This window comes from Amphiura filiformis, chromosome 10, assembly GCF_039555335.1.
Source record: "Amphiura filiformis chromosome 10, Afil_fr2py, whole genome shotgun sequence".
Classification (NCBI taxonomy): Eukaryota; Metazoa; Echinodermata; class Ophiuroidea; order Amphilepidida; family Amphiuridae; genus Amphiura; species Amphiura filiformis.
In genome coordinates this window covers 50,601,770-50,626,602 of record NC_092637.1, presented here as the reverse complement: position 1 = coordinate 50,626,602, position 24,833 = coordinate 50,601,770, and the positions used below count along the sequence as shown (strand labels likewise).

General features: G+C 35.4%; 1 protein-coding gene across 1 annotated transcript; it reads right to left on the bottom strand.

The window, feature by feature from the left end:
- Window positions 1–8,070: 8,070 nt before the first annotated feature.
- Window positions 8,071–11,304, bottom strand: LOC140161956 (uncharacterized). Its single transcript, XM_072185249.1, has one exon. It carries the CDS (start codon window positions 11,302–11,304, stop codon window positions 8,071–8,073), a length of 3,234 nt encoding a protein of 1,077 aa, XP_072041350.1.
- Window positions 11,305–24,833: the final 13,529 nt, after the last annotated feature.

Below are 24,833 nucleotides of genomic sequence, written 5' to 3'. Positions count from 1 at the left end.
GGAGGAACATGACGTTGTCAACTCGTTTATTTTTGTTATCATAATTTTAAGCATTGAGGAGGGTTAATGTCTCCTCTTGTGTCCATTAATTAAGACAATTAATATTTAATTAAATCAATTGACCCAATTTGATCCAGTCAGGCCGGCATGTTAAAATTTATTTTCTTATTTCATTATTTATTTATTTCATTATTTATTTATTTATTTATTTATTTATTTATTTATTTATTTATTTATTTATTTATTTATTTATTTATTTATTTATTTATTTATTTATTTATTTATTTATTTATTTATTTATTTATTTATTTATTTATTTATTTATTTTTTATTTGCGTAAAACGTTACTATATCAAAAGGACTTTAGGTGAACGTCGGATTTTCCTAGTTTTATAAATCCATACAAATAGCCTTCAAAGACATATTTTTTCCATAATGATGCTATATAATATATTAAAACATATTGGCTTAAAAGCACGAGGATGCAGCTGACGTAGAACATATCTGTTCCCTTTGTGCTGCCATGAAGCATTATACAGGATTATTATTGAATTTGTGGTTTAGAAGCCGGTGGTGGACAAAAGATAAAAGCTTCTAAAATGCCAAGGCTACATTTTCGCCTACTCATTGCATTGTGAAATATTTTTATTTAGGATTACAAAGCAAATTTTATAACAATTTTCCAGCCAGGCCATTGCACTGCAACTCGGGGTTCAAAATTGAGCTAAAATCCTTAAGTGTTAAAACGTTATTGGAGAGTTTCGGGTTTGTCACTTTTTTCAGTCGTTACCTAATATATAGCCAACACGCTAAAATGTAATTATAAGGCGACGAAAAAAACCTGTTCTAGGGTCGGTCGGTCGAAATTTCGGTCGTCTTTTTCCGTCGCCCATTTCAAAACCGTATCATGCAGGTGCTGCAACCTTAGCGATGAGTTTACCCCTGTTTCTCCTCATAACCAGGATACAGTCTACAAAATAAACAAGGTAGTATATAAGTTTGGCACGACTCTACATCTGGTATATTAGTGAAAATCATGCGTGGCCAGAGTACACTCAGATATGAATTTACATGACAAATCATTTTTAAATAATAGAGAGATTGCCATGTTCCAAAACGGCGTTCAATATTACTAATTTCGGTTCCAAAGTGGATTGTGCTCATTCGTCACGAAGGAGTACAAGGCGGCTGGAACAAAGGCTAACATCTGGTCAATAGAGGACGAAGCTTGTGGATTGTAATGGTCATTGGGTCTTATGTAAACTTTAAGTAATTGTATTTCAATGCTAAAATATAAATATTGTTGTAGATTATGGACCACTACATCCTTATATTTTGATTTTACTTTCAAAATGAGACTTTTTAGTGATAAAACTTGGACGCGTTACATGAGCCGTCGTTATTCCGTAAAAAATGTAAATTTCTGCGTATTAGGTAAGAGTTTTTTTTTCAATCAAATTTTTATACGGCCAATCTGAATCTGATTTCTTACAAACAAAAAGGATCATATGATGTTAAAAGTTAGACTTTTCTTCGTATGTTCATTATCTTAGACGCTCTTTATATTTTTAAATCATAGGATTAAAATATATAGAAGTGCTTCTGCGTTAAAATAACATGAAAAATAAAATATTTCACTTCCACGCCCCTTTATTATTACTATTTTGGTCTTACATTTTAGGCGCTATTGACCAGTATTTAAGTAAAAAAAAAGTTTCGTACGAGTATTTTTAACAATATTATATTAGTGCATTGTCAAAACAATTTTTGGTCAATATTGTGTGCACATCCAGGGCTTCTCTATTACTAGTATTAATAGAAGATTGTACTTAGGTTATTGTTAGCTCTTATGTTGATTTCGGTAATGACAATTCAACAGCGATTTATTTTTATATTATACAAAATGTCGTGTCAAATAGACTGTCTCTACACTCTATGTTTAATCCAAAGGTGAGGTATTGAACTGTAAACTTCGATTGAGATCGTGATAGCTAGTAGTTACCCAGCAAACACAAACACTTTTTTAAAACGTTTTAAATAAGTTATATTTTGGCTTTTGGTTTAGGTAAAAATGTTTTAATAACATTAAAATGTCGGGTTATATAAAGGTCATGATAACGTTTTAAAACGTTTTGTATGATAACACACTACAACAATATTTTTAAATGTTTTCAAAAAATGTTATTGTAAACTATTTTTGCAAACATTTTTGCCAAATATTGTGTCAATACTTAAATAACATTATGTTAAAATATTTGAACCCAGCAAACACAGAAATGAAAACATTTAAATGTCGGGTTATATAAAGTTCATGAAAATGTTTTTAAAACGTTATTGAAAATATTTTGGGCAAACATTTTTCGCAAAATATTTTTTCAACCCCAAAATAACATTTTGTTTAGAATGTTTTGTATCAAGTTTTCAAGAATGTTTTTGGAATGTTATTAAAACGTTTTTATACCCTTTATATAACCCGACATTTAAACGTTTTCTGTAAAACATTTTTGTTTGCTGAGCAGTAGATTGTCAAAAATGTTTTTTAAGGTTATGAAACGTAATATACTCTTAATATACCCTTTATATAACCCGACATTTAAACGTTTTCTGACAACCTTTTATAACCTTTTGCGAATGATGTCGAAAACGTTTTGTGTTTGCTGGGTATCCATCACTATCCCAACATAGTGTTGAGTTATTGTGTACATATTTAAGGAAATGGAAGCAATCAATCGGGTGTATAGACAACCGAAATTACGGGTGAATGTATATGGTAATGTGTAAATCAACTCGAATCTCAACTAGCTGAGCTGAAATGCTCTTCAATTCTCTTACCGCTGTAATCAGTACAATGCATCTTTGAACACAAATTAAAGGACATACAATAGAACAATGTAATAAAAGATGAGAAAAATCTTGGAACATGTGCAATGAAACATGGTTTTGAAGTATGCATCAGGCCTCAAAAACAATTTGACGCATTGTGATCTGCGTTCTTAGCATTCATTAGGTGACATTGCAATTAGGTTTCTTCGCATTAAAATAAGTTAACACATATTATGATTGATTCGACGTTGATGCCGAATCTCACACTGTACTAGCAGCTCCCAAAACACCGAGTAAGGAAATGGCATAGAGAACTAAGATGTGAATGTGAATCAAGAGCTGCAATTCCACACATGTTTTCGTACTTTATTAAATCAGCCCATACCAACCACACATACCAATGAGCAAACATTTGTCAAAATCAACAAATAAAGTATTTGATTCCCCAGAAATAGCTAACGACCAATCTGCTATTTGGATGAAGTAAGATATGGAACGTCCCGCAAGACTCTGGGAACTGTATCAAGTAGTTGCCTCAAGCTCATCGATCATCTTACTATCATGGCATCTTGAATAATTCGATAGAGGCAAGCCACGCGCACAGACATGTTTCTTTGTTAAATTTAAAACAGAGAGACGTTGCTTACAGGAAGAAAGAACAAATTAAAACAACAGTCTTCATTTAATATCTTGTTCTCAAAATAAACAGATGAGGGATGCCTCTTAGTTGGCTTCTAGGTATATGTGGTGTATTTCTTCTTTGATCACGCTGAAAGTTCGATGAACCACCTAAGTCATCAATTTGATGTGTATTGCGTGAGGATGCTGGCTTATTTCCTGTAATTATTCAAGTATAAAATGTACTTTACCCAGTTTTTTTCAGTTAATGATTAAGTTCCTCTTTGTTAATCATTAACTCCGTTAATAATCCACTTAATATTATTCTAGTCACCATGTCAATTCGAGTCAAAAAATAATGTTCCTTTGTAGGAGTTTTAAAACAATATTAGAGAGTTTGCGAAATGAAGTTTTAAAATCGACTTCAATTGAAACGGCAATTTCAGAAAAATATCGATTGGATTCCTGCTCAATTTTACTCCATCGCGAACGTCTAAATTGGTTTCGGTGCCAACAGCGCCTTGTCCTTTAAACTTGGGACTTGTGTATCAATGGGCGATCAAAATGCGACGATACAAAATGTATCCCTTTTATTTGCCCAATCGAGGTTTGTTGATAACACTTCAATACAAGAGGCATTTCACTTGAATAAGCATGAATGATCTTTCTATATAGGCGATTACCCAATGCAGTAGAACTTATGTTATGAGCCTTCGCTAATATCATTCTTAAGGGATCTGGAATGAGCGTTTTAAGCGTTTCGACAGTATTTTTGAGGGACATGAGAGCACATCAGACATATCGAAAAATGCCTTTCTGATATCAAATACTTCTTTTGAAATTTACAATATAATACAAATTTCATGACAAATTATTAAAATTTGATATTTTTCACATTTTTGATATATGACAGTCCTCGAAGTAAATTTTATAAATTTAATGATATATTCTTAAGGTGTATGTAGCTGGGAGGAAAAGCTGAAGATCAATTGAAAACTTGGACCTTTCATATTGAAGATATGGATTTATTTTCCCCAAAAGACCTTTTTTTTGGTGATTTAGGAAAAATATCCTACATACACTTTAAGTATAAATCATCAGATTTATACATTTTTACTTCGAGTACTGTTAAATATCAAAAATATCAATTTTTAATCATTTGCCATAAAATGTGTATTACATTGCGAATTTCAAAAAATCAAAATTATTTGATATCAGAAGGATATTCTTCGTATTCAGAATGCAATTCGATATGTCTGATGTGCTCTAATGTCCCACAATAAATACTGCCCAAACGTTCATACCCCATCCCTTAAACTAGCTTCTAATAGGGGTAGGTTAAACAGCCTTTAATAAGGGCGATGTTTCAAATTTATTAGCGAAACAGCTTATTTAATGCGATATGATCTCCTGAGCATTTTGACACCTTGTTCAAACTATACTTTTCTGAATCTTTATGACGAGAGCAATACATTGCTATGGTTTGTAGCAAAATTTGGCCAAATTTTGTAAATTCCACCCCTGCATAAGCGGCCATTTTGGATTAATGCAAATTAGGCACTGTTCCACTTCTTGGATTTTTGATATGTTTTTGTGTGAGCTTTTGGGAGATGGACGCATGCAAAATGGATTCTGTTGCAATTAGTGGTGGGTATTTGACTAGCCTATTATGCTCATCTTGTAGGAGCAGGTGATTGTGAGTTGAGGCTTTCTGACTCTCAACCTTCGATTTTTTTTAAAGATATGAACAGCTGGAGTTTGCCCAAAACAATACGGAACAAAAGAAATTATTTTCGTTGTTTGGCTATCCGAGAATCAATATGTCTGACTTCTGACTGCCTTTGCATGATCACACCACAATTCGGTAACGTATATGTTTAATCCAAAGATGGAGTATTAAACTGCAAAAAATCGATTGTTTTGTCACTCTAATAGCATTCTAATTCTTCAAAAGCCATTACTGGTTTGGTATTCACCGTTTCACCTTTTACATGGTAAGTGTTATAAAAGACAATCTACATCCGTCACAAGAAAGGTAGTTAATGTTTATCATGAGTGAGCTTAGTTGCAAAATGTCACTGTCATCGCTATTAGGCACACCAGTAAATGAAAGCAATCGATCGAGTATATAGACGAACGAAATAACAGGAAATGTTATCGTAATCTGTGTAAAACAACTCTCAACTATTAGTGGATGCAAATGGTCGTACATGTACAGGTGTGAACTTGCGTACTAATGTATTTTTTAAGTAAACACCAGGAGTGTTTATATTCAGAATCCACTGGGAGCCACGAGAGCACCCTTGAGTAAATAGAGTTAATGATGTCAAACTTTTTTACGGTGACACAAGGGTATAACATTTTAAAATGCTTCAACAATCAAGTTATACAATATTACACGTTCTTCCCAGGGTCCTTAGGAGAAGACTCTGCCGGACTAGCACTTGTTCAGTGTATAGTATATCAGTATATGGGACCATGACAACCCCTCTCTGACATTACAAAATCCACCAGTCCTGTCAGTGCCTAGTATACCAGTATATGGGACCATGACAACCCCTCTGCGCTGGCGCGCCTCGCTGGCCGCTTCGCCCCCCCCTCGAGGAACTAGATCTAGTTCTATGCCGGACCATACATCCAACGTGATCCGATAACGTAATCATGTCCATCTACAGGTACCAAACCGTTGACCAGGTTACGGTGCACGCCTGGCTTGCTATACCCGTGCTGCTGATTGTCACACGAGGGGTTGGTGGAAAATTCCCGGGCGATGAAAACAACTTTTCTCTTCATCTTCTTTCCTTCGTTTCTTCCACAAGCAGAGAGGGGGTTACCATTGACCTTTTTATTCATTTCATAAATGTAATCCCCTTGTGTGAACTTTGACCTCAATAACTCAATATGCTCAAGGGTACCTTCTTGGCTTCTAGGAGAATCTAAAACTACATGCCCTCCTTTATTGCTTGAAAGCAGACAATTGCATTAGTGTGCGAATTCACAGTCATACTGGGTCGTGACAATTGCTAATTAGCCCAATTCATAACATATTCAGCTCAAACGGCCATAAATGCTATAAATAAATATCATAAATGATATAGTGATCTTGTTGAGTGCAAGTGCTTGTAATCTCATATCAATTTGTAAGCGCTCTTTTTTTAAAAGTCATAGTTCATTGAATTTACAACCGTATGACAAAACAGGTGAAAATAGTAACTGTTTGCACAAGATTTGCAATTTAAAGAGAATTGACCATTAATGACATAGAATTTGACGTTTTGACTTTTACAACCTACATTTTTGTCAAAAAATGTGCTTGGATAGGTAATTTCCAACAGATTTTCCACATTCGCCTTGCTATAACATTGAATTGCGTTATTTGTTGACCTAGTGACTGAAAGTGTTTTTAGGGGAAAGTGTTAGCTTTCGTTTGATATAAAAAATTCAGATTGGATGAAGGGAACACTTGAGGTTTCCACACAAACCAATCAAAAAGGTCCATTTTTTTCAGCAAGAAGCTCCACAACTCTTACATTGCTATGCACTCAATCGTGTAGTGTAATCAAAGACTGTCGTGGAGACATTCCCTGCTTGTTGTACTCTGCTTGGAAGCTCTTGGAGGAGAAAGTGTGCTCAGGTGTATCGAGGTGGAAACTGTGCGCATGATGGTTTATAAGAGATCGTGTTTGTATAGAAACCTTTCCATATGCTGCTCTCCTTGGTTATTACGCTTTATGTGCCGGTTAGTTCTGACACATTTTATCCTGCTGTACTTATAATATTATGTTACTACTGCTGGCATCTTTGATTTCCGTAAAACATAGGGACCACTGGCGATTGGCTATACTAACTTTATAGATCAGAGGTGAGTGGACAGCACTTACAGAGATCAGAATAAAAATAAAATAAATCAAGAAGCAAAAAAAAAAATACTATCCTAGCGCCCTAACGCCTCAAACCGAGGCTAAAGGTAAAACAGCTAGATGTGACCAAGCAATGTCAGTCTGAAGTCGGGCAAATTTTAAGTTTTCTACATTATTGTTTAAGGCAAAGTTACATTGTGCAGAAATCCCCATTGAAATTGAACAAAGATATGAACAGTTGAAGTGCTTCCAAAGAGACAAGAGACATCAAAAGAAATTATTTTGTCTTTGTTTGGCTGTATCTGAAAATTAATATTTCCGACTTCTGACTGATTTTGCTTGATCACAACACATATTACTGTCTTGCGTTGGTGGACAAAAACAATGGCTCGCCAACCTTGTATAAACGTGGGCATCTTTCTAAGTGCGTATATTACTTCAGGGATTCAATGCTAATTAAACACGATGATTACGTTACATTTGTATCTACGTAATTCTATGTCATGGCTGCTTTCAAGCTTGACGCTGCCAAGTAAAATATATAAAAAACTCTCTGATCATAGCAATTCTCGCCCTCTGTCTTAAGAACCAGCCACTCACAATCACAGGGAACATATACATACATACATACATACAATAAGGCTTTTGTAGCCCGCCATTTCATGAAGACCACAGCGGGTGTGATGATACATAATAAAATAAAACACTATAGAGCAAAGAATGAACAAAGACAAGTCAATATGGGAACATGTATGTTTTCAAATTCTTCTTAAATATATGAGGAGATGTTGCAGAACGAAGGGCTGCTGGAAGTTGGTTCCATAGCTTTGGAGCAGCGAAGTAAAAAAGATCGGTCAGCAGCGGATTGAAGTTTCCTGGAGTGAATGGTATGTTCAACTAACCGGGTAATATCTGCAGACGAGCGCAGTCCAGTGCGGGAAGGTGTGTAATTAAGTAAGTTGGAACCCAGATATGGAGGAGCAATGTTATTCACACACTTAAAAACAAGGAGCAATATCTTAAAAACAATACGTTCATGAATCGGAAGCCAATGTAACTGTTCCATATATGGTGTGGCATGGTCTTGCTTGCCAGCGCGATGAATAAGTTTGACAGCCCAATTTTGCAACCGTTGAAGTTTGGCAATATCTGTTTTGTTGGATCCTAACAGAAGAGCATTGCCGTAGTCTAAGCGAGAAAGTACCAGAGATCTAACAATGTGATGACATGAGTCTGTGTCCAGGAACCGGCGAATACGAGATATGTTGGAGCTGAAAAGTAATAGATTTACAAAGTCCGGATATATGCGGTGACATAAGCATGTGCGTGTCAAATAAAATGCCCAAATTCCGTACAGTATCGGAAGGATGGATGATATCAGTTCCAAGATCAAGGTGAACTGGAGGCATCTTGAGCTTATTATTTCTCGACACGGCAACAAAAACTCAGTTTTGGTGTCATTTAACATGAGCATGTTCATTGTCATCCACAGTTTGATCTCGGAGATACAAGTAGCTAGCCGTGAAAGAGCAATTTGAATGGAAGATGTGTCCGCAGGATTAAAACTGGTATAAAGTTGAATGTCGTCAGCATACATGTGAAATGACATTTGATGTTTTCTGATGATACGGCCAATAGGTATGGTATAGATCTTAAATGAGCCCGGTCCAACAATGGAGCCCTGTGGTAGTCCATAATTCATGTCTTGTGAGTCTGAGAAGGTACCGTTAATGCACACTTTAGAAGATCTTTCAGCAAAATATGACTTGTACCACGTTAGTGCAGTCCCAGAGAGGCCGATCTCATTTGCCATTCTTCTGACGAGTACGCTATGCTCAACCGTATCAAAAGCGGAAGATAGGTCCAAAAGGACCAGGAACACACCTTGCTGATTATACAGACATGACATAATATCAGTTTTAACTTGTAGGAGTGCTGTTTCGGTACTGTGTGCTGATCGGTAAGCTGATTGAAGCTCCTCACCTAGATTGTGCTCTTCCATATGTTCATTAATGCACCTGAAAACATGTTTTTCAATTAGTTTTGACAAGAATGGGATGTTAGCAACAGGACGATAATTTTTTAGATCATTAGGATCAAGAGACTGTTTCTTTATGATGGGATTGATGATGGCATGTTTGAGAATATTTGGAAATATACCTGTAGACAAAGACATATTTATCACATGTGTTAAGGCAGGTATAAAAACAGAAGTGTGTTGCTTAAGGTACCATGTTGGCAGAGAGTCAAGCAAACAACTTTTGGCATTAGAGTTACTCACCAAATCAACAACATCTTCCTCACTCAGAGCTTTGAACCTTGAGAGTTTACATGAAACAGATTGGTCATATGAGTCATTCTTAGGTGTACTACTTACATTACTCTTAACTGTACTATCTACACTACTTTTACTTCTTGAATCTACTTTACATTGTTCTCTTTTAAGTTTTGAATGAATATTTGAAACTTTGTCTGTGAAAAATGAAGCAAAGTCACAAGCCAATTTCTTTTCAGAGTCATGGTTAGGCAAGATCTTTTTGTCATTGTCCAATAATGAATTAACAATGCGGAATGTAGATTTAATGTCAGCATTATCAAATTGTTCTCTGTAATATGTTTGTTTAGACTCATTGATCTTGGAATTAACCAGTTTATTCTGTTCAATATACTGTTGGTGGTAAACCTCAGACTTGGTTTTCCGCCATTTCTTCTCAAGCTTTCTTCTCCTACGACGAGCCACATGTATGTCCTCATTGTACCACGGCTGTCGTTTCCTTGCGTTGCACTTTCTACTTGTAATTGGGGCATGTTTGTTTAGACAGTTGGTAACAGTATCATTATAAAGAACAGTCAGTTCATTGACATCATTACTGGAAGTCATATTTGAATTAAATGATTGGGCAAGATCACTGTGAAATGAAGCATGGTCGATCTTCCTGAAATTGCGAAATGACCGGGTTTCATTGGTTGTTTCAGGTTTTTGGAGATTTAGAGTACAATGGGTCACATTATGATCAGACAGACGAACACCAACACTAGTACTCATAACTAGACGATCCTCAGGATGGGACAGAATTAAGTCTAAAGTGTTTCCTGATATGTGCGTGGGGCCAATGATGTGTTGACAAAAACCTGCTTCATCAAAAGATGACATGAAATGTTTGGCATCAGATTTTTCTGGGGTGTTCACATGGATATTGAAATCACCAAGCATTATAGTTTTTGTGCCATAACAGTTGATGTGTGTTAAAAAGACATCAAATTCCTTCAAGAACTCTGATGTCTTTAGGCCATTTGTTGGTGATGGGTATGGCCTATATATCAACACATACATCACTTTATTTTGCTTATCACTGATAATGGCATGCTCAAATGTAGAAGAACAAAAATCTGAAGACAAAAGCTGCAATTTCAGAGCCACTTTATATAATACTCCCAGACCACCGCCAAAATTACACGAACCTCTGGGGATGGTCAGGAAATTGTAGCCCGGTAGTGTTAATTCGGCAATTACAACATTGTCAGTGGTTGTTAGCCATGTTTCAGTAAGAAACATGACGTCTACATCATGCTCTAACGTATAATCAGAGCATGTGATTGTCTTGTTACGAATGGAGCGAGCATTCCAATGACAGATATTGATGGAAGCACCAATATCTGTCCTAGATGAGGAAAGAGAGTCCGTAAGGGACAGAGCAGGTGGGGTGATGGTAACAGAAGAAGAACTACTCAGTTCTTGGTTGTGCAGGTTTAGATCAGTTGTTACATTTTTCCGTCTCATGTGGGTACCTGCGCGTCTACTTCGGTTGCGAAAAATTCCAAGGTTCTTTATAGATGTGTAAACATGGTGGGGAAGCGATGCATTAGAACCACTACGCAAAGACAGTAGTTGCTTCCTGGTATAATGAATTGTACATGATGTATCACTGGTAAGTGGTTGAGAGCCATTAATGGTAGGTGACTGAATTGAGTTTGGCCAATGATGTAGAACTGGATCACCCATGGTAGAACTCAAGTGGGTGTTCTCAAGTGTTATCATGGATTGATTATTGATCAATAAGTGAGAATCTATGGTCATCAGTAAGCATATAAGCTTAAAAACAAGTTTGCAATAGTCCACATAGCATTGAAGAAAAATCATCATGAAATTTCACAATTTCAGAGTGTCAATTCCCATTAAAACGTAGAGTGAAGAAGGACCATGATACAAACTAATGGTCATTAAAATTATGAAGCAGTCAGTCTCCAAAAACACATATAACAATGAAGAAAACAGAGAGTATCATCACAAAGTGATGCGAATTGAATATTTACCTATACTAACATGTCGTAATCTATTTCTTATTGTTTTCAATGGGCATAAATAATTTCTGGATAAAAATAATTTCAGAATAATTTAATATTCGATATGCATAATTGCTGCTGCAACACGTATTCAGTGTTTCTAGACTTAAACTACAATTTTCTGCCAGATGTCATTTTCCCCTTTTGCGTCACTTTTCTTGGTAATGATGTACCTGTTTACCAATTTTTATGCACCGCAGCGTAACCTAACAACCCTTTTTGGAAGATTCTCTCAATTCAAATAAAACAAATTGTAGAAAAAAAAAAACCAAAACGACCACGAAAAATGTCGAGCATCATGTTTGGTTTGGAATGGTTTAGTTTGATCAACATACACGTTCCCATCAAGTTTCAATTGCACATGTCAAATACGTTCGAAAATCGCTTTTTTACTGCAGTTACCATTTAACCGACCTGTGGTTTTACGGAATAAATAATAAACGGTGCAAATAATATAATGATAATGGTTAATAATTTCTTTGGGAAAAACTGTGTCTTAACCACGAACTGGTTTAGTTATTAATTCATTTATCTTACACTTAAAGGAAATGAACAACACAGCGAACAACATAACTCAGCATTATCGTATTGGTCGTTCATTGAACTTTTCAAGAAAAAAAATCCACTAGCACACCTGAGAGCGAGTTAAACTGTTTACTGTTGAAAACAAAGAGATCAAGATTGTCGCTTTCATTATTTTGTTTCGTTTTATTTATTTTCATTTCCTAAAAGCAAAATGCGCTCTCGTTCAATTTCACAAGCAAACATGGCCGCAAGCGCATTTTGCCTAGTGGTTTATCTTATCCTTGTTTATGGTGTAAATCATCTCTGAGCTTGGAGCACCCACTTGGTACAGTTTTTTAAAGTAGTTTCGCATGGGTTCAGTAACTGATTAATCATTAACATTATACATTAGATAAACATTTGAATCGGTTTTTCTCTGTTTGTACACCAAAGTCAGGGCTAGAGGTAAGATTACGTTGGGTTATGGCATATTATATTTAAGATATCTCTAAATAGTGACAAAGAAAATATGATATGGCATTTATTATGACCACGTTCTCTAAACCACTGGTCCTACAAACGGTCATCATGCAGTTATTGTTAACTACATGTATGCACACAACACAGGGGCACTCACAATATGCAATTGACCCGCTCTGGTAGCGATGTGTTGTAGATATAGGAGATGAACTAGTTAGCGTCATATATCAAAAAGTATAAAAGCTATGATTTTAGTACTTGCTCTATGTTTCAATTACTCATTCTTTTTTAACCCGGTAAAAGCTTTAATAACGGGGGACCATACATTTGTATGAGAAAGGAAATCTACATATTATCCAAACTCCCGTGTTAATCCAATGCACATTTTGCTTCACCGGGCCGCCCTGACTTGGTCGTAATTGGAAGATGGGTGCCACGAAACCGTAATAGGTACAAATTTAATACTTTCAAGTATGGTTTATTCTCTACATGTCAATCTGTAAATTATTAGCATATTCATTATAATAACGGGGGACCGCCTTGATAAGTAAATGATAGCAAACCAGTGAAAAATACCCCAAAACTCAGTCAGTGGAGCTCCGCCCATACATGTCAATAGCATCATTATCGATTGGATAAGTCGACCGTAGCGGACAATGCGATCGCTCATTGGATTTATATTATCACGTGTTAAAAAAATTGCATTGGACAATCGATTACTATAATGGTTTAGTACTGCATATTTCGGTTTAATCTTCACTAAGCGGGTTTATGGCTGAAAAGGTTACGGTGAATTTGCCGTGGACAAAACTGTACTATGTGCAATTTGTCCAATAGAATAAGTATCTTATGTTATGCGTATTGAGAACATTTTATAACATTCGGTCGAATAATGCCCACAAGTTACAAAATTAAAGGGATGACAACCGAATATCACGGGACAGGGATAAGATAAGCGGTCCAATTTTAGAAGGGGGTGGGGGTTGAGCACCCAGAGAAAAACTTGCCAGGACGAGCATGGATTGGCAACAAAACTCACATGTTGCAACGTGGGGAATTAAACCTGGGCCAATGTGATGAGAAACGAGAGAGAATACCACTACACTAACCCGTCCTCCATTACACAAACCAAAAAGTATTAAAACCCAAGATTTATTTCAGTTCTGATTTATCGCAGCAGGTTTACCGGGACTAAATAATCCTTTATGATTCATGGATGATGGAACTATGCCAAAAAAAACCCTGTTTTTTGCAATAATATCTTGTAAAATTGAAGTGGGACAGCGAGCGGCAGAAAGTTGAGAAATAATGTAGATATTTAGATGTCCAAAATCACGTTCAACAATCAAGATATCGATAATATAACAACACAGTTTTTGTCCTGCAAGATTCGCCAAAAGATTATTTTTAAACGGTTTGTGGCACAATAAAAAAAATTGGAGAAAGCTATCACTTGGTGTGGTTTTTAGCAGGCGGCATAGGACACGCAACACTTGACGTTCGAGGCTGGCGAAAATACAAGGCTGACAACCCCATTCAAATTATACTGTTAAAAGTTATAAATTGAAAAACAACATACTTACAGTGTTGTACATTGTCGTACCCCAACGGTTTTAAAGTAAGATAATTTTGCTTTGACACGTCCACATAACAAATTTAGAATTAGAATGTGAAGATTTCATGATTATATGTTAATCCAATGGCGACGTCAAAAATGCCGATATCGCATCCACCATCATCTGGTTTTTAGGGGACTTTTGAAATATTTGGTCAGTGTTTAAAATTACGGCCCTCTACGCTGTACGCACATGATTAGTGTAACCATAATTGTTTTTAAAATAATTTACACTACTGGTCACACGACTAAGGATTTTACAAATAATAAACATGTTTAACCAAACCGCTCGTTAGATTACCATTCTCATTATTTTGTCATGTGACATTTTTTCTTGACATAACCAAATAGATACATAAATTGTGTAGACTTTGAAAGTGCATATGACCTGATTTTTGTTGTCAATTTGTTAACAGTTAGCAACCTGGACAACCGATTCTTTTGTTTAGCAAGGCTCACTCAGTCATTTAATGTGGCAATACAAACGATCGAATTTGGTGTTGAAACGAGCTAAATTTTGAGTTACATCTTTTCAATGTAAAATTAATTTTCTCGGCCAAATGAAATGCAATCATTTTCATTTTTTCAGTAAATGTCAGGTCAAATTGTAGTGCTTGATACTTTTTTTTTTCAAATCCTAGTGTTAAACTTAGGCGTGAAATTCAGTCATTTCGTGTAAGATTTTCGATTTTGATAGGCTTAAACTCTGCCCACGAGCCTTTTCTTGGATCAACCTTTTAGCTTTTCAAAGTAATATAGTTCGCTAATGAAGGATTTTTCCCAACTTTCTAACGCACATCACCGTGAGCGATATATCATAGTTTTGTCAGAATTTACGTTTTGATTTCACCATTTTTTCACCGGCTGAATTTTTTTTTTAATCAACGCGTGAAATATAAGGCTAATAATACTAGCATTGTGGATCGATATCCCTGGGTTTAATAGGAATACCGGCATGATACAGTGTTGCCAGAACTTCAATATAGCAACGAAATTCGCAGGCCTAATAGCGCTCCTATACTGATCATGTTAATAGCACGATGAGGATATTTCATCATCACGTGAGTGATTCGGACCAATGTGTTGAAATTTGCTTCTCCTCAAAACAACTTTGCGCGAAGGCTTACATGCAATTGGGCAATATTTTAAACAAAACTTTCTTTTACAAAACATTATATTACGCTGTATGTTTTATGATCAAGCAAACTGTTTGGAACACACTTCCAAAGAAATAACCTTCGTAACGCCCCGGCGTAACGCCCCAGACTTTCGTTATTTAAACACCAGAAATAGATTGTCCTTATAAGAACCATCAGAGATTGTGGCTTATAAGAACCGTTCATTATCATTGTTAACTTAAACAGAATTTTGTTTTTAAACATCTTTATAAATTGATTGTTTTTATGTTTGTTTGTAAATTTCGTGCTTTACGCGCTTTGAGTTCCTCATCAGAGATTGTGCCTTATAAAAACCATTCATTTTCATTGTTAACTTAAACAGGTTTTTGTTTTTAAACAAAAACCTGTTCAAGCAATAGAATAACTTGGATGTTAATTGACGAAGTGTTTCAATTGTCAAGAAGGTGACTGGGTATGGTGCCTTTTGTTTGTGTTTGTTTGAAACTGCTTTTGGAAACCCATCGAAAGTCATAGGCCCTAATGAAGCAGCCAAAACAATACCAGGTTAAACATGGAAGTTTATAAAACTTATTAAATAACCTTAAGGAAAAAAACAAACATTTGTGGCAACAATAAGCCTTGCATTGAAAGTCATGGTTAAAGTGTGTTGATTACCACACCAAAGTTTCCCTACATACACCCCCACTACCCACCTCACACACCTCTGCACCCACCCCACCCTATAGGCCTACATGTACATGATATTACATAATAATATATAGCATAGCTATACATTTAGGTATAGCGCTTAATTATGACAAATATGGTTAGGCCTATATATAGGCCTACATGTCAAATTAAAAACAAACCCGAACACTGATGAATCTCTACAGAAACCCGAACACAAGTCTGAAGGGTGTAATGAAAATGGCAACCCGCGATGGGGGGGGGGGGGGTAAGTCATACAAAATTCACATGGAGATAGGAGGGACAGAAGATTAAAATCCCCTATAATAACACGCTAATTTTTCTAGGTTTGGACCGTGGATTTTCATGAACCTCAAGCGTGCGTCTCTTAATACCAGGGGCTATTTTAACGTGCCTCACCGTCACGTTCGTGCAATGAGATAAAAGTGTTGATGAATTAGAGTGCGTTTCAAAAATTAAAAAATTGACATTTTTACCTGAATGTGACCGTAAGAAAGGCTCTACCATTGTCTACTATTAAAGCATATCTACACGGATGGTTAATTGTCACTGCACGAATATTTTATCTCGTCACGTACGTGACAGTGAGGCACGTTAAAATAGCCCCTGCTTAATACGGACTAACCTAGGTAAACAAACACACAGACAGACAAAATGGTTTTCATAATCATGGAAATTGCAGGCTATCACGGGAGCAAATTTTTAAAATTCACCTCATTTACCAATTGGGGATTTGGGCTACCAAATCGCTAGTCGGGCAATCTTCATGATCTTTGCTTTTCAATGGAAAATTGCCCTGGATGACAACAATGAAAATATCGACTATTTCTGCTGGTTGCGCACGAGATAAAAGCACCGAGTTTGACATTTTCAGAGCATGAAGGGAAAAAGGGTAAAATAAAAACAGAAATTCTGACAAAACTATAATATATAGACCCCCACGATGTGCTTTACAGAGGTGGGAAATATCTTTCTTTAGCAAACTATATTAGTTTGAGACGCTAAAAATCAATTCCGTAAAAAGCTCGCAGGCAAACTCAAGGCTTATAAAAATCAAAAATATCACACTAAAAGATACAATTTGATGCTTAATTTTAACACCAGGATTTAAAAAAAAATGTATATCCAAGTACCAAGTTTTTAACTGACATTACTGAAGAAAAAAAAATATTGCTTTATATTTGACCGAGAAAATTAATGTCATAGCAAAAAGGTGTATCTCTGAAGAGTGCTGATTGTAACATGTATCGATCGACTTTTAGCGCGACTAAGCATTTCTAAAGAATCGGTTGTCCAGGTAGGTGACTGTTAAACCTAGCTACAGCTCGATGAAAGCATTATATGGTTCACTAATGCCAAATCAATTTTAAAAATGTTAATCCGAATGCAAAAAAAATAGTAATCAGAACAGTTTTAATTACATTTATTTAGAGGGGTAGGTTTTCCTTTTTTCCTTTACAATGTGAATTCATTTAATTGCATTGTCATTTGTTTACCCAGCTGGTGATCGATGAAGTACACAACAAAAAAATGGCAGTCGGAGTAAAGAATGATGCAATGAAAACCGTACTTCTGACAAAAATATGATATATAGCCTCGTACGATGTGCTTTACAAAGTTGGGAAATATCTTTCATTAGCGACTTATATTACACTAGAAGACTAAATTTTACACCAGGATTTAAAATCAAAAGATGGTATTAATCATTATGTTGTTGTTGTTTTTTGTGATATTTACTGAAATAATGGAAGTTATTGCTTTTTATTTTAATGTGAATCTAAACTGACACTGCATATTGTTATTGTGGTCATCCGTTTTTTTCATTTAGATTTTATTGGATGTTGGCCTCAAAATGGTCTTCTATGTCGCGACTATTTGGTTTCGTCTGGTCGACTGCTAAAGATGCTGAAGTCGTGCAACCCTATACTATCCACACACTGGCCTCTAGGTGTAACATTCTTCAATAAATTGTGATTTGAAGTAAGACATTTACATGGAGCATAAGCAATACTTGTTTTGGTAGACGGACCACGGCTTAGGTTAATAATTAGATTTTTAAGTCCCAATTAAAGGTTAAGAAAAGAAGCGTGCGGCAACGTGCTTCAACCTGTGCACTGATTTTTTTATTTACATAAATCATTGTACAAATTGTCAATTTCAACTTAGGTTTCACTTACGTTAGCTTACAGTAATAACAGGCAGATTCAACACCAATTGGAAAAAGAAAACGTTTGTTTAAAGTATGTAAATTTGAATAAAAAAATCGTCAATATACTTAAAAGATTCACTATGATGCACCATATTACAATTCTAATTTTTGTATGCCAACTTGAACAAAATATCCCTACAAGTTTTTAAAAATCAGCCAAAAAGCGACTGTTCCGCGGGAGAGCTGCTCTTTAAAGTAACCCGTCCGGCCTGAAAGTTGTCTGTCCATTTTTTTGAATGTGTAACTTTGGTTTTGATGTATCGGTGCTCTGGCACTGTCATAGTGCCTAGTTATGTGGATAACATTTCCATCGTGGGAAAAATTGTCAAATCGTCCACCCGGAATCGTTCAGCAGATCGCCACCAAAAATACTTTAAAATACGTCAATAAGGATATTTGAGACCTTAAAAATGCCAAACTAAAGATAACTATTGCACTTTTGGTCAATTTTACCCTGGTATTTCGACGGTCGGTATGTTACTACTAGTTATAGTGACAGCATTACATATATCGAATAAGGTGAAAACGTGACCAGCTTCTAATCTACAATCGCATTTGACAGCGTTACCCACATGTATTTTACACTGTAGTTAAAACACTGATTAATGACAAATATGGTTAAGAGACACACAATGTTTAACATCCTCCATTCCTGTAAATACTTCTTGGGATTATCTATCGCATATGTGGTTCAGAGTGTATCAAATTCCAAGATTACCGAATTTGGACGTATCAATATCTGCCGGTTTTACACTTCAAGAAGATAGAGAGACAGCTGGTCAAGTTCTTTACACAACGTTTTTCTTCAGGACATTTTGTTCACATGGATGGATAAATGAAGAGAAAAAGGTTTTAATAACCCTCTCTTTTTGAAAAGAAATACTTGATGTTACTATTACATTTGATAGGTGTTTATGTTTTGACCCATTTAGACATTATAAGTTGAAAAAAAACCCGCTAAGTGATTACGGATTCGCAGTGTCATCTTTAAGAGGAATTTTACATGGTATATGTTATGAGACACGCGATATATCCGTGACAAGGTTGAGAGTGATTGCTCATAATGAACATTGCACTGGATTTGATTGCCCTTGGTTACAAAGTGTCGCTGTCACCACTAAGCCAACAATGTGTTGAATTAATATGTATTCTTGTAAGAAAATGAAAGCAATCAATCGAGTGTATAGACGAACAAAATAACATGTTCATGTTATGGTAATCTGTGTAAAACGACGTTCAACTTGGAGTTATTTGTGTAACAAATATTTGTGTAACAGTACAACTGTAACTTCGTGAGTTTGCTGTTAGCACCAAGATAAATTAACCAATTTAGTTAAGGTTAGGTACTAAGTGTTGAAAGTGATAACATCATTTATAACCAAAACATTGCCACATTGTAAGGTTCTTCGCCTCGGCAATAGCTACATTTCTTATAATGTGTTAATACATTTTTTTATTGGATACTGATTAGTATAAACTTGACGACGTATATCGAAAACCTAAACTAAAACAATACCTTTTTATTTTTGCTTATGCCATGTGAATCACCTGTCATTGCGTATATTTCTTTTACGTTTGTGGACAAATGCAATTACAGACTTGACATTTAATATGGAATATTTTTTCGCAAAATTCAAAGACTGGTCTGGAAGGGGTCTGCATGAACCGAACGGGCTAAATATTAATTGGGTGTGTCGGGAGATGGTGTAAAATAATTGTTTGACAGAAAATATGCTTTCCATTCGTTTACATGATGGCGCTCATGATGTAGCGAATTGGCCTAAAATGACGGATTTAAAGAGACTGAATTTGATTTTTGTGGGGGTAAAATTTCTGAATTAAACATTATTCTGATATTATCAAGTTTATTGAGGCGAAATTTATTGAACTTAAATGCCAATATTGTTCGTCAGAACTGAATTGTACTTGTAATCCATCAGTTTTGAAAGTGGGAGGAGCTTTAAAAATATGGCTCTTAAAAGTGGTACGCACTCGGGAAGTATGAATGGTCCCCTGGGGCCAAATGTTATAAACCTACTGTACAAAAAGAAACAGCGTGAGTTCATTGGACAGTCAGGAATCCGCGCAGTTGTTTTTGTACCGTAGGTTTATAACATTTGACCCCAGGAGGGGCATTCAAACTTTCTGAGTACGCACCACTTTTAAAAGCCCTATTTTTAAGCCCCTCCCATGTTAAAGAAATTGGTACAATCCAAGTGTATTTCAGCTGTGATGAATGCCAATTGCAGACGAAGTTTAAGATATGTCACCTCAAACCCTTATAAATTTGATAATAACAGAACAATGTTGCATAAAGTCCGAAATTGTGTCCCACAGAAAGCTCAAATTCAGCTCAAAATCCGCCATTTTAGGTAAATTCGCTACATTATGAGCACCATAATGTTAACTTATTGAAATCATATTTTCTATCAAATAATTATTTTACACCATCTCACGACACACCCCAATTAATATTTAGCCTGTGCGGTTTATGCAGACCCCTTCCAGACCAGTCTTGGAGTTTTGCTAAAAAATATTCCACATTAAATGTCAAGTCTGTATCATTTAACAATGACTCACAAAACTTGAAAAACATTGAAATCACTCTATATGTAAGTGCTTATAATTAGTGCAGGGATTTGGAGAACAATCATTAATGATAATTAAAGAAGACACTTAAGTTACAGTTAAATCTGTACATATTTATCAGCGTTAAAGTTGTAACACAGCTTTTCGTAGAATATTAACCAATCTTGTTTCAGATGGACCCAAGGTTAAGAAAAGAAGATATTGTTTGACAGTTCCATTCATATTTTATTATAAAACCAAAAGATTCTATAATGTATGGTAAGCAACATTTTAGTAAATTCAATGCGGTTTTCAAACAATTAACAAGACGCAACGTTATGTGACAAACACACCCTGTGTAGCACTGTCGTTGTTCTCGTTTCGACTCTTTTTATTGATGGCAAAACTATTTTCGTCATTAAATTTACTGTAACAGAATAGATTTTATTTAGCATATTTAGTAGTAAAAAAAAAATAAAAAAAATATTCACTTGAATATCTGCTTTGTGCAACTCAAAATTTCAAGATGGTAATGTTAAAATAACTCCTTTGTCCTTTGTGAGTTATACTGATACTTTAATGAGTCTAATGGGAACGTTAATCCTAACCATACACTTGCAACCTAAAGACAAACTATCCATTAAATCACATTCGTTATTTGACATTGACTTGACGTGTCGAGACAAAATAAAGCTTGTGGATGAGACTAATGTAAGTACATTGATCCTATCCATTAGGGTTGCACGACTCCGTCGGCAAAAGTGATGTGATCAAGCTAAATGAGTTGCATTGTTAATAGTAGTAGTTCCTACTTTTAGCGTAGTCGCAATTTCCGACCATGACTTTGTAATGATACTTATTTATTTTGTCCTCTAAAAGCATATTAAGGGACATAAAATGCGGCTAAATATATACAACATAAAATGTTTGTAAATGTTATTGAAATTGGAAAAATCCTAATAAAATACTCATTTCTGGGTAGAATTAGCAGTTTGTGTTTTGGGGTTTTATATACACCGATTATTTTGCTTGCACTATTCAATCCGTCATTTTAATCATCTGTTGATTTTAAAGCTGATGGTAGGTGGTGGTCGCATTGCATTCTCTAAATTCAGTAAATTTTTATCGTCAACCGTGTAATTGAATGGGATTATTTTGAAACGCTTGAAATATCACAAACAAATAGGCATATGTTAACAAATAATATAAATACAAGCTAAAACCGTTGGGGTTCGATAATGAACCCCACAAAACTAACCAAGTATGGAAAATGCTATATGGCCGGGCGGTTTCACAAGTTGCCGGCTCGATCATGCCATTCGCCGCCTGGCTGATGGCTTCAATGAGTAACATGCTTCAATCAAATGCCGGTGATTTGAAGTAATACTCGTACATGGATCACATGCAATACTTCTTTACGTAGACGAACAATGCTTAACCTTATGTTAAATTATTTTAAAGTCGGTCCCTTTGAGAGGTTAAGAAAACATTACACTTATTTACATAAATATTGATTTACATAAATATTGAATACGAGGGTCATTCAAAATGTTCTACCTCCACCCTCATATCTCAGCTTCTGCAAGTAGCAGCCCATTCATCACTGTTCATGCTGTTCAGGTTTTCCATGATGATAACCTATGGCTTATCTAGCTGATGAGGACATTTGGTATTTTAATGTCTTTTCCCGTTCGTTGCAAGCGAAGTAAAACTGACACCAGGGTAACCATAAACTACGATTTAGTCCCTTAAGATGGGCTTACATTGACGCTGATGTAAGAAAGATATTGCAAATCATGTAATCAACATCAACAAATCTCCACCACTCAAACAAAAAAAAAAAAAACAACAACAAAAAAGACAAGATACGAAGCGATAAGAACTGAAATAAAATTTAATGTTTTATTTAAAATGCCCAAAAGACATTGATGTAGAAATTAGGAAAAAAAAAGGCTAACTGGAAGCTAACTGAAAGCATTTTCAACCTGCTAAGGAAATAGCACCTTGATAATTAACACCAAGGAAACTTATTTGAAAATGACCAAAGACAAAAAAAGTGGTTGGGTTCTTTATTTTTAAATTTCAGCGTTTAGAAAAGTCCCCAAGCAGATTCTCTGAAAGACCATTACTTATAACAGTATAAATTGGATGCTTGGGTAAGTTTTAAAGATACAATGTATTTTTAACTTGTTACCTTGATGTTTGGTTTCACATTGATATTGTTACAGTTATAATCCTCAAGCATAATCGTAATACCTGCATATTGAGCTAATCTCGTGAGAGGGATATACATACACTTAAATGCTTTACGACTATTTACCGTTTTGGTATATAAAATCTTACTATGGTTCTGAAGTCACCTACAATAATCGACATTTGCATACATGTGTAGATGTAATTTTATACCGAGATTGAAGAAGCTCACATTTAGAACCAAAATTAACAAAATTTGAGATAGAACTGTTTGGAAGACCCTCGCATAAAGTTTCAACTTAGGTATCACTTACGTTAGCTTACAGTAATAATAGCATAGACTCACAGCAATTGAAAAGAGAAAGGGAACGTTTGTATAAAGTATGAACAATAATGAACACATCGTCAATTATATTATTATATCGTCACTGGTTGAAAAATCCTCATTTATAATTCCAAAGGTCAACATGTATGCAAAAACTCATAACATAATACAAAGTTTGTCAGCTAATGTCTCGAATTAATAACTAACACCATTGCAAATGCAAATCCTATTGATTTACAAAATCGCTACATCAGAGGGTTTTTTTTTTCATTTTTTTTTACATAAGATGTTTTTAGGTGAACGGTCAAAATTACGTATGAGGTTGTCTCTTTCGCAGCGATAATAACAAGTTGTTGTTTCACGTTAACTTAGTACTACCAAGGGAAGGATGGTTATACCAATCCTCTACAGTTTGTAGGTCATCCAGCATAGAAAATCACAGGGCGGGCTTGGTGAGGTATACCATAGAATCTCCATAATATAAATCCATGATCTTTGTTTACTTGCACAATTATTCCAGGAGATATCGACTTTTTACTTGAGAATTCTGTTGAATCGTATCTTTACATATTTCAAATCCAGTAAAATTGCATACTCGTAAAAGTTTAGCAGAAAATAAGTTTTGGTATACTTTTGTATATAGCCAGAAATTTTCCAATGTCGCGAGCCTAAAAAAGTTCGCACGTATCGTTGGCCATGTCTATCAGTTTTCGAGTGGGTCCGGTCGAGTGAGATTTTTCTTGGTCGACCGGGCTAAATCCGCACGACCGAACATCTTAACCAATCACGCTATGAGCCCACTCGGTCTTACAGTTTTCCATTCTGTTAAGGGAGGTGTTATGAGCGAACCGTGGTTTGGATTCCAGAGGGAGGGTGCCTGTAAGAGGCACAGCCATCAGAAAATGAATAACTGAGATCGCGCGCCAAATAAACTTACTGCAGTAATTTTCCAAGTCTTTAAAAAAATAGACATAGGTGGAATCGAACCCGGCACCTTCCGGTTCTGAATCAACAGATAGTATCACTAAGCCAACTTCCTGTCTGCAATAAAACCTGTGATATTAATTCTTGATAATGTTTCACGGAAAAATCAATACTAATGTACGATGTCATTCAAACTGTAATAGAAGTCCCACAACTAAAGTAGCAATCGATAAATCTGCTCACTCAATCATCAAATAATCAATCGAAAAATAAATAAATAAATAAATAAATAAATAACCAAATAAATAAATAACTAAATAAATAAATAAATAAATAAATAAATAAATAAATAATACAAAAAGAAATTATATTATAAATTAGTTTTTCTAGGACCTACGCTGGAAAAATAAATCAGCGCATAAGAAAAAGAAACAGACGCTCGGATTCGAACAAGCGACACTGAGAACAGCAACGAAGAAACCACAATGCCTTAGACCACTCGGCCATAGAAGCACACAGTCTTCTCCATGTCAAAAATATATAT

Excerpts from the sequence above, each read along its gene's own strand:
- LOC140161956 (XM_072185249.1), bottom strand. The coding sequence starts at position 11,304 with ATGGGTGATCCAGTTCTACATCATTGGCCAAACTCAATTCAGTCACCT.